Source organism: Manacus vitellinus, unplaced genomic scaffold, assembly GCF_001715985.3.
Source record: "Manacus vitellinus isolate BGI_N305 unplaced genomic scaffold, ASM171598v3 scaffold_78_pilon, whole genome shotgun sequence".
NCBI classification, from domain to species: domain Eukaryota; kingdom Metazoa; phylum Chordata; class Aves; order Passeriformes; family Pipridae; genus Manacus; species Manacus vitellinus.
In genome coordinates, this window is record NW_021940807.1 from 378494 (window position 1) to 388911 (window position 10418).

General features: G+C 60.4%; 2 protein-coding genes across 2 annotated transcripts in view; both read right to left on the reverse strand.

Moving 5' to 3' along the window:
* The window catches only part of LOC103756390 (tripartite motif-containing protein 10), a 9464-nt gene extending 5844 nt beyond the window's left edge, over positions 1–3620 (reverse strand). Inside the window, exon 1 of the mRNA XM_018084897.2 lies at positions 3603–3620. Coding sequence (XP_017940386.2) covers positions 3603–3620 — 18 coding nt within the window. The remainder of the gene's footprint in view (positions 1–3602) is intronic.
* Positions 3621–3927: 307 nt separating this feature from the next.
* LOC103756383 (zinc finger protein 777) overlaps positions 3928–10418 on the reverse strand; it is a 16816-nt gene continuing 10325 nt past the window's right edge. The window contains exons 5-9 of the mRNA XM_029964667.1: positions 10166–10418; positions 8918–9044; positions 8121–8234; positions 6922–7176; positions 3928–5211 (exon numbers count right to left, since the gene is read on the reverse strand). Of these exons, the coding sequence (XP_029820527.1) occupies positions 4040–5211; positions 6922–7176; positions 8121–8234; positions 8918–9044; positions 10166–10418 (1921 nt within the window). The 3' untranslated portion in view covers positions 3928–4039. The remainder of the gene's footprint in view (positions 5212–6921; positions 7177–8120; positions 8235–8917; positions 9045–10165) is intronic.

The following is a 10418-nucleotide window of genomic DNA, read 5'->3' on the forward strand; positions in this document are numbered from 1 at the left end:
TGTCTGTGTGTGTGTGTGTCTGTGTGTGTCTGTGTGTGTCTGTGTGTGTGTGTCTGTGTCTGTGTGTCTGTGTCTGTGTATCTATGTGTCTGTGTGTCTCTGTGTGTGTGTCTATGTGTCTGTGTCTGTCTGTGTGTCTATGTGTCTGTGTCTGTCTGTGTGTCTGTGTCTATGTGTCTGTGTCTGTGTCTGTGTGCCTGTGTGTGTGTCCCCGTGCGTATGTGTGCAAACCAGGGAGGAACGAGCAGGGAAACACCAGGAGGGGGCACAGACACGGGGCCCCTCTGTGTGTGCTGCAGGTGCCCATCTCTGCACACGTGTGTGCCCATCTCTGCACACGTGTGTGCCCATCTCTGCACACGCGTGTGCCCGTGGGCAGCCCGTGTGAGCGGGCACAGACAGGGAGGGCCGGGCTGAGTGTGAGTGTGAGCCCTGATCCCAGCCTTGCCCCGGGGCAGAGCCAGCACGCTCTGCTCCGGCTCGGCGCTGCCAACCCCTGGGGATGCTCGGGATGCTTAAATTTATTCAATCATTAACAAGCTGGAAGGCCTCCGGGAGCTTCGCCCCGGGCGGGGTGGAGGTGCCAAGCAGGATCTTCCCGAGGTCTGGTGCTTGGATCCTTCCCAAGGCCTGGCCCTGGGATCCTTCCCGAGGCCTCACGCCTGCCGGAGCCGCCCGTGCTGGGGTTAATGCAGTTGGAAGGGATTGTGTTGGAGTGGCAGCTGTGCCCTGTGGGAGCCGAGGGTAATCCTTTGCCGGGGCTGCCTCATTGTGCGCTGCCAGCCCCGTCCTGCTCTCCTGAGATCCCCCCAAACCCACGGCTGTCCCGGGCAGGGGGGCTCCAGCTTCCATCCCCACATCCCATGGCTGCCAGCACCTCTGCCAGTGTCTCCTTCCCTCTTGTCACAGCTCCAAAACATCTGGAGAGCAGCAGCAGTGCTTGGGGAAGGGCAGAGGGTTCCCAGGAGCCTCTTGAGCCACCTCGTGCCTCTCTACAGGGACCACGTTGCCCCTTCTGTGCTGCTGCCGTGGGTGCTGGGTGCCCAAAATCAGCCCCCTGTGTTCAGCCATCGGTTTGGCTCCTCTGCCACCCTCACATGCTGCCAGCTGGGGCCCAAGGAGCATTTTGGGGGGCACCCCTGACACAATAAAGCAGTCAAACACCCCCTCCCCAGGCAGTTACTGCCCTGCCATGGCCATGTCCTGCCGAACGCTCCAGCTTCCCCACCCCAGTGGGTCCCCAACCCTGGCCTGGCAGCTCCAGAGGGGTCGGCACGGCGCTTCCAGCCCCCCACTCCCCAACCCTGGCCTGGCAGCTCCAGAGGGGTCGGCACGGCGCTTCCAGCCCCCCACTCCCCATCCCTGCAGCTCCCCAAGGTGTCCCTGCTCATCCAGAGCCTCTGGGGTGCTGCCAGGGGGTACTCAGAGCCCAGCTGTGGTGGCTCCTGCTTGTTCCCTGTCCCCAGAGCTGCTGCCTTCTGGGTGCTTCCGTGTCCAGCTCCCCCGGCACTGTGGGACAACCCTATGGAAGCCCTCGAGGAGCCGGTGGGTCCTGCAGCGGGACGGTGCCGTTCACCCCCGAGGCTGAGCGGTGTTTGCAGCACTGAACAACCCCTAAAACGAACCCACCCGTGGCTGAGTGGAGGGTGATAACCTGCTGATCCCCTGCAGATGGCTCGGGGGGGGCAGTGAGGCTGCTCCTGCACGTGCCACCCCCGGGTCTGTGCCCATGGCACCGCTGCTGCCCCGAGCTCAGTGCCGGCCAAGGGGGGCTGTGGTGGCCGTGTCATATCCCCCCCGGGTCGTGGGAGATGGATTGTTGACACTTGAGCTGCTCAAGGTCACCTGGATGTTGTTAAATCCTGGCAGACTCCAGCGACCAGCGCAGTTATGTCCGTGTGCAGTGGGAAAGGAGCAGCGTGAGGGGGAGAGGAGGTGCCACGCGGGGCCCAGCGACGCAGAGCAGAGCAGGGGCACTGCCAGCCTGGCCACACCAAGGTCCTGGCACTGCAGAGGGGCAGCCAGGCTGGTAAGGGCTCCTTAGTGCTGGTTTTGCCAAAAAAAAGCTGAATCCATCCATTTTTAGCAAGGAAAAAGGTGCTGCCAGGTCCGTGGTGCTGCCAGTGTGACGAACACGAGCTGCTCGGAAACAGAGTCAGTTCTGCTTTTCATTTCCTTCTTCCCCTTAATCGCATCTAGTCTGGATCAGAGGGGTGCAGGGAAGCTGCTGAGGAGCCCGGGGCTGCAGCCAGACCCCCTGTCCTGCACCCACACCTCCCTCCCAGGACATCCAGCCCCATTGTGGCACTTTGCATGGAATCCCAGAATGGTTTGGGTTGGAAGGGACCTTAAACACTGTTTTGTTCCACCTCTCTGCCACAGGCAGGGACACCTTCCACCACTTCCAGGGATGGAAATGTCAACCCACATCAGGCTGCACGCCCTGACCTGAAACCCCAAACTGCTTCCAGGGAGTTGTAGGCACCACCAGAGCAGTGGGAAGGCTGAACTTTGGCTGCAGCCTGTCCTGGCAGCCCCAAAATACTCCTGTCCACAGCAGTGACTGGCTGGTGGCTCTTGGCAGCTCCACATGGCTGCACTGCCCTCCGGCTCTTTCTAGCATGGAAGAGGCTGCAAATTCCAAATTCAGGAAGGTTTCATACACCGGGAAAGTCCTGGATGAGGACCTTGGTCCTGCAAAGGCATTAACAGGTCCTGACAACTTATTCCATCATTGCTCTGTTTATTGATGCCACTGTCCCACATGAGATCTGACACACTGGGAAGGAGCCCAGTGTGCTCCAGGGAGTTGGAGTCACCCCTCTGGCCACGGCCTGGCCCTTCGGGTGCATCCACAGCCCAACCTCAGGAGATGCACTGAGGACAAACCAGATCACAGAGAACCGAGTTGGTGGAGATAGCAAGGAGACAGCCCCGTGTCCCACCCCCTGTGACATGCGGTGAGGGACCCCGGCAGCGAGGACCTGGGAACTGGGAGATCTCCCACAGGCAGCCCCGAGCTGATCAGGGCTTTTCTTGGAGCCAGCCCAGGACCTGCTCCTCACCTGGGGCAGGAATCCCACTGCTCCTGCCACCAGTGCAAAGAGAGCAGAGGAGCAGTTGAACACACCAAGGTGTTGTGCTCAGGCCCACGGTGACCCCACAGCAGCCGTGGCCAGACCCCCAGCACCCCGCTGCCCTCGTGGCAGCAGGAAGGCCGGACCCCGGGAGGACTGAGCGCTAGGGACGAGTGTTTGGAGGAGCCTTGCTGAGGGCTCCTACCAGAAAAAGGCTCTTTTACTGCAACTAGAATTTTATTCTATTGTATAATTCAGGAGTGCATCACAGCCCCGCGAGCCGGGCAGGCACCTACCGGCGCTTCCAATCTAGACACACGCAGAACCTCCTCGTTAGCTGGATCTGTTAATTACTCACCTCCCCCCGGCCGGAGCTTCTGTAACCACGCGCTGCCTGAGCGGCTGTCGCGTCCAGCCCGGAGAGCTGGGACGAGGCAGCACCTCTGCAGAGCTCCTGGACAAAAAGTGACTGTGCCAGAATCAGCCTACAGAGCATTTAACAAAAAAAAAAAAAAAAAAACCCACCCAGAAAATCTTGCCCATCCTAAGGTTGCTTATCAATTAAAAAGTTCCTCCACATTTATTTTAAAAAACCAAACAGTAGATTTAAAAAGCAGTTACGAGTCCTACTCCGGCAAAACACCCTGTACAGGTTTCTTTTGTTGGTGGTGAGGATTCCCCCTAAATCAGCTGCTTCTGTTAATTTTATATATATATAATCTTTTAATTTTGCCGCGCGTTGCTTGCTTTAATTCATTAATTTATTTCCAATCAGCCCAGTCTCCACCAGACCAGCGGCGCTACCACACAAAGCTTCCTTGATGTCCATGCCCTGAGCTGGGGTGGGGGGAGACGGATGGAGGGAGGGCGGGGGAGATGAGTGGAGGAGGAGGAGGAGGAGAAGGAGGAGGAGGAAGGGTGGAGGGAGGGAGAGGAGGGGGAGGAAGCCGTCGGGCAGCCCCTCACTCTCCCATGTGCGTCCTCAGGTGGTACTTGAGGGACTGCTTGTAGCGGAAGCACTTGGTGCACTCGGTGCAGGGGTAGGGCCGCTCGCCGGTGTGCGCCCGCTGGTGCTCCAGGAGGTGATGCTTCTGCGTGAAGTTCTTGCCGCACTCGGTGCAGTGGTAGGGCCGCTCGCCCGTGTGGATGCGCTGGTGCTCCAGGAGGTGATGCTTCTGCGTGAAGTTCTTGCCGCACTCGGTGCAGTGGTAGGGCCGCTCGCCCGTGTGGATGCGCTGGTGCTCCAGGAGGTGGTGCTTGCGGATGAAGCCCTTCCCGCAGACGGCGCAGGCGTGCGGGCGCTCCCGCGTGTGGATGCGGTAATGGTTGGTCAGCTTGGACTTCTCGCTGAAGGTCTTCTCGCACTGGCTGCACTGGTAGGGCCGCTCGCCGGTGTGAGTCCGCTGGTGCCGCAGCAGGTGGGAGGGCCGGGTGAAGTTCTTCCCGCACTGGGGGCACAGGAAGGCCATCTCGTTCTTGCCGGCGTGGATCCTCTGGTGCATGAGGAGGCTGATCTGCAGGCGGAAGCTCCTCCGGCACTCGCCGCAGGTGAAGGGCCGCTCCCCGACGTGGGTGATCTGGTGCTTGCTGAGGCTCGACTTGTGGCTGAAGCTGCTCTCGCACTCGGAGCACTTGTAGGGCTTCCCCGGGGGCGGGGGCCGCGCCGGGGGCTTGAGGCCGTGCTCGGGGCGCCGCGGGACCCCCACGCCGCGGCGCGTGTGGCTGCGCTGGTGCAGCAGGAACTGCTGCTTGTTGCGGAAGCTGAGGTCGCACTCGTGGCACTCGTAGGGCCCTTCCTTGAGGTGGTTGCGCTGGTGGATCATGAAGTTGATCTTGAGCATGAAGCTCTTGCCGCACTCGGGGCAGATGTAGGGTCTCTCCCGCGTCCGGTTCCGCTGCTGGGCGCTGGCCGCCTTCATCTCCCCGGGGTCCCTCTCGCAGGCCGACGGCTTCCTCACGCGGGCTGCCAGGCCCCTGGGCTGGGCCTTGGAGCTGCACTGCGCCTCGCAGCCCAGCCCGGCCTCGTGGCCGGGGAACGCCGGCGGCTCGGCCCTGCCCGAGAACATGGCGCACGGCTCCAGCGTGTCGGGGTCGTCCTCCTCCTCCTCCTCYGTCTTGATCACGATCCCGTCCTCTGCGGGGGGAAACCAGAACAGCGTCAGGGGCACGGGGTGGGACGGGGCGGCCTTTTATGCACATGGGGGTGCTACAGGAACCTCTGACGGGCTCCTGCAGCTGTTTGCCCCTGCCTGCTCTGCCCCACCACCCAGAGCGAGCCGGCTGCAGCCGGAGCCCGGAGCGCCGGGAAGGGCCATGTCACCCCTCAACGTGGAGTTCAGACAAACAGCCCCTGAGGGGCCCTCAGACCCTCCTGCAAAAACACTTGGCAATTTCATGGTGCTGCAGGATGTGGGGGGTAAAAGCACCATCAGTGACCGAGTGATTTCGGAGCAGCTCCATCTGCTGCCGTTTCACTGGGATACAACAACGCTCCCGGCACGGCACTGCTCGACGGACACACAGCCCCGGGCTGCCGGCACACAGCTCCCCTCCTGGGACAGCACACCCAGCCTGGGAACGTCCCCTTCCCTCAGCCTCACCCCCCTCCTTCCCGGCGTGACCAGCAGTGGGATGGATGGACGCACATGGATGGATGCACGTCAGGCTCCCCCTCGTGTCACCGATGCCGGAAGTGACCCGGTGTTTTTGTTTGGTGTGACCAGCAGTGGGATGGATGGACGCACATGGATGGATGCACGTCAGGCTCCCCCTCGTGTCACCGACGCCGGAAGTGACCCGGTGTTTTTGTTTGGTGAGACCTGCCCTGCCAGGGACACATCCCAGGGACACGGAGGGAATCCACAGCGGATCCCTCATGTCACTGCACATCCCAGGGACACAGAGGGAATCCACAGTGGATCCCTCATGTCACTGCACATCCCAGGGACACGGAGGGAATCCACAGCGGATCCCTCATGTCACTGCACATCCCAGGGACACATCCCAGGGACACGGAGGGAATCCACAGCGGATCCCTCATGTCACCCTGTGCTGCACGTTGAGCCAGACCCATGTGCTCTTCCAGGAAGAGCAGCCATGCTTTCCCAAGAGGCAGCCCAGAGGTATCAAAGCTGTGGCTCTCTTCCCTCCAGCAGAGGGGTCCTGGGGAATTCCAGGTCCTCTTCCTCCCTGCCTCCTCTGCAGACCTGGGGGCTCAGCACCCCCATCCCAGTCAGTGCCACCACAGCTCCCACTCAGCCCCACCAACCAGGCCCCACGCCTTGGACAAGGACCATCTCCAGCCCCACTGGTGGCTTGGCTGTTTTCCCTTCCCAAACCATGAGCAGACCACAGGATCCACGAGGCCCTCAGGAGCCCAACTGTCTCCCTCTTGGTTTGTGTTACACCACCGCAGAGCTGTCAGGAGGAGGGAACCTGCCATTCCCAACCTCCCATCTCCTTGCCCTCCCACCCCCCCTCACAGCAGGTCTGTAGGACCTGGCCCATGTGTGCCACCCGACTGGCAGGATCCCACACATGAAAGGCCTGGTGCCATTGTCTCTTCACTAAACAACCTCACCCTTCCTCGTCCCTCCTGGCAGCTTGGATGCCACAGGGGTCCTGCCACGCTCCTCCCTGTCCTGTGGACCTGCCCCAAGTGACCCCCACACTGGTCAACCAGCAGGACCCCTCACCTCTGACCAGAGCAGCTCCCGAGGCTGCTGCAGCCAGAAACTTTCCTGCTGGTGCTGGTTCTGGGGGGATTTAACCCTGCCCGTCCATCCAACCCCTTCCCCACCTTTTCCCGGCCCCCCAGCCCCGGAGCCGCGTGCCGAGGTCCCACCTGTGCAGCTCCCGTGGTGAACGATGACCCTCTGGATCTCGTTGAAGTCGGCCCCGTACTCGGACGAGTCCCCCAGGCTGGTTCCCGGGAGGTCCCTGGGAGGGGACACGGAGCCGTAGGGGCTCTCACAAGCCGCCTCCTCGTCCGGGCTCTGGAAGCTGCCCTCCGACTGCCCCGACATGCCGTGCAGCTCGGGGTTCTCGGGGCTGTCCTCGGGAAGGAGCTCCTCCGTTTTGATCACAACCCTTATTCCAGCTGCAGCAAAGAGAGGTTCCCGCCCGCCGTCACTCCCGGGGATGGAGCCACGGCTCACAGCCATCCCTGCCGGCTCCGGCCGCTGATCCCGCACAGGGGTTCCACCTGCTCGGCCATTCCTGCTCTCCCTCCAGCCCCTGCCCTTCTCCCATCCCTGCCACGCTCCCGCCTCTCCCCTGGGATCCTCCGCAGGCACAGGGGACCGTCTCCGCCCAGCCTGGGACTCGGTGCCACAGCTCAGCACCCCTTGGGCTCCCCTCATCCCCCGCCTGCAGATCCCAACGATCTTCCTCTTCCCGTTGGCCTCAATTTAATTTCAAGATCCCTGTGGTGAAGAGCACAGGCAGGGGGGCAGAGTGACCCCACATCCACAGCCTAGCACCAGGAATGGCCAGTGGAGCTGACCTCTTCTAGGACACCTATTTATCAGCCCCCTTATCCCAGAGCAGGAGTTGCTCTGGGACTCGGGATCCCTGGTGCCCTTCTCCCAGCCCAGCCCTGCCCTTGGAGCAACCCCTCAGCACCCCTTCTCCCTGCACACAGGATGGGAGCAGATTTCCCTGCCTGGGAGGGCACTCCAAGGATAAACCCAGGCACCATCCACACAAAGAGAGGGTGGAGAGGATTTTCTGGGTGGATGGGCTTTCCCAGTGGGTCCTGATTCTCCTTCCTTGCTGGGCACACTGGCTCCCTGAGGACCTGGTCTGGTTGCAGATGCTTCCCTTGCTGATGGTTCCCAGTGCCCAGCTCTCCGGGCTCCTCCTGCCCTGGTTTATATGCTGAGCTGTACCTGGACATCAAATCTCTGATCGGCCAAACTTATCCTGTTCCTAGGCAAGGCTCCTCCTGATAACCCCCCCCAGCTCCCAGCAACACCTGCTTTAGCCCAGGGATGAGCAGCTCCTTGGGACACAACCAGGGCTCCCCTTGTGCCAAGGTCTCACCTGCTGTGGCATCAGTAATGATCTCACTCTCCTCCAAGTCCTGCTCGTTCCTGCCCCGCGACTCCTCTCCTTGCTCGATCTGAGACAAAACCCCAGGTTTGGAAATTGCATAGTCTGTTGAGAGACAGAGGGATGGAGAGAGGGATTACTGCACTGGGAGTCTAAGGCTGCCTTCCACCTCTCCCCAGGGCCTGGGGGACGTGGGAAGACACTCAGGAACATCCAGAGGGGCTGTGGGGAGCAAAGCCGGGCGCTGCCAGAGGCAGGAGCTGAGGTGCCACACAGAGGAACTGCCTTAGGCAAGAAACCCAAACCCTGTGTTTTTCTGGTGGGGTTTTAGAACTTCTCAGACAAATCCTGGCTCTCCTGCAGCCAAAGGCATTTCTCAGCTCCCAGCAGAGCCGGGATTTCTCCTGAAGCTCCGCAGGAAATGCCCCAAAGCACTGATCACATCAGACAATTTTTCCCTCTGCAAAAGTTCCCTCTAAGGGGGTGCATGGGCTGGTACCCCCTGCAGACCCAGAAGGTGCAGGGAAGCCCTTCCAACAGCCACGGAGAAGGTGCTGGTTTTTCACCATTTAACTCCAGCTGGAAGAGGTCTGGGAGGTCTCCAGCCCACCTGCCTATGCAGATCCCCCTCAGCCAGGACAGCACGAAGGCACAAGCTGGGAATGAACCCAAACTAGAAACACCCTTCCGTGCTTTTAGGTCTTTAAAATGGGACACTGGGGTTTCACCCAAGGGGATCTCCAAGGAGGAGCCAGAAGGAGCCCCAGAGAACGTGCCCCCATATTTACCCAGGGAGATCAGCGACTCGTAGTTCCCCTTCATCACGTTCTTGTACAGCTCCTTCTGCCACTCCTCCAGCTTCTCCCATTCCTTGTCGTTGAAGTAGACGGACACGTCGTCAAATGTCACCGGCACCTGGATCACAAGAGCACCGGTTCAAGGGCTGCCTCCCTCCCCAGGAGCCCAGAGAGAGCAGCTCCCCCTCGGACAGAGCCAGGCTTCAGCTCCTTCACGGCCATCAACCAGTTGGTTCTTACATTTATACAACTCCTGGGCAGGTATTTCTGTGGCATTAAAGGTCTCAGCCAAACAGACGGCTCCCAGTGAAGAATCCAGACTTTGGTACTTCCCAAAGGACCCCAAGCTCCTCCTCTCAGTCCCTGCACTCTGCAGAGTGACCAGGCTTGGAGGGACCACAAAGGACAGAAAACCTGGGTGCTGGGCTGGACTCATCCCTATGGATGAGCTGACGTAACGCCCGGATTCAATTACCCCTGAACTCCAGGGAAAGCTCTACCCAGGCCTGCAGGGCTCCCTGTTATCCTTAGTTATTGTGTGCCCACCGGCCAGGAGCAGGCCGTGGATTCCCAGCCTGTTTGCCAAGGAATAATTCCTAAGGATAAATCCAGGACGTGCAAACTGTGCTGTGTAGGAATGCAGCTCTTCAGAGGGAAATGTGGTGCTTCACCTCTGCTCCCCAACTGCACTAATAGGGTGCAGGGTCTGAGCCCCCCTTTTCCCAGCCCTCTCCACTCTCTCCAGTCACAATCCCTTTCCCCTGGTCCCATCTGCAGACTTTCTTTTAGTGGGAAGATCATGAAATTCAAGTAGGAACTGAATATTGATGGTGGGCTCCTTCCAGAGCTCGGCTAATCCCAGGGAACTCATCTGCCTTCCCCAAATCCCAGAGCTTTCTCCTTCCCCAGGCTGGGAGACTTTGCAGCACCAAGGTGGTCCAAGAGAAAGAACCACTAAATCTGGGGTGCTTTTGTTCAAGAGGTGGTATAAAAAAATAAGCAAAAAAAGCATAAATGGCTCCTGGGCTGTGCAGAACTGAAACCTCCAGCCTGAGCACTGGGATGTCGCCCTGGGTCCTGCATCCCACTGTACTTTAGTCCCAGAGGGGGATGAGCTGGGAAGGAGCAGCTCCAACGGGGAGCGACTCACCAGTGCCGGGGCTGTCCCCGCTCACCCCCCTCAGTCCTGCCCTCTGTGAGCATTTCGGGTGCAGACCCCCCACCCCAGGACACCGTTACCTTGGGGACTTCCCCCTTCCTGCCTGGGGGCAGCCGCAGGATCCAGAAGTTCCTGTTCTTGAGCAGGTTCTCCATGTTCTCCAGGCGCCGCTGGAGCAGCCCGTACTCCTGGATGAGGGTGCCCAGTGCCGCACACTTGCTCTCCAGCTGGTTCCCCAGCTCCGCCGCCGTCTTCTCGCAGTCGATCAGCTTCTTCTCGGCCATCCCCGTGCGGCCCTCCAGGTCGAGCAGGCGGGTGGAGTGGGAGTCCACC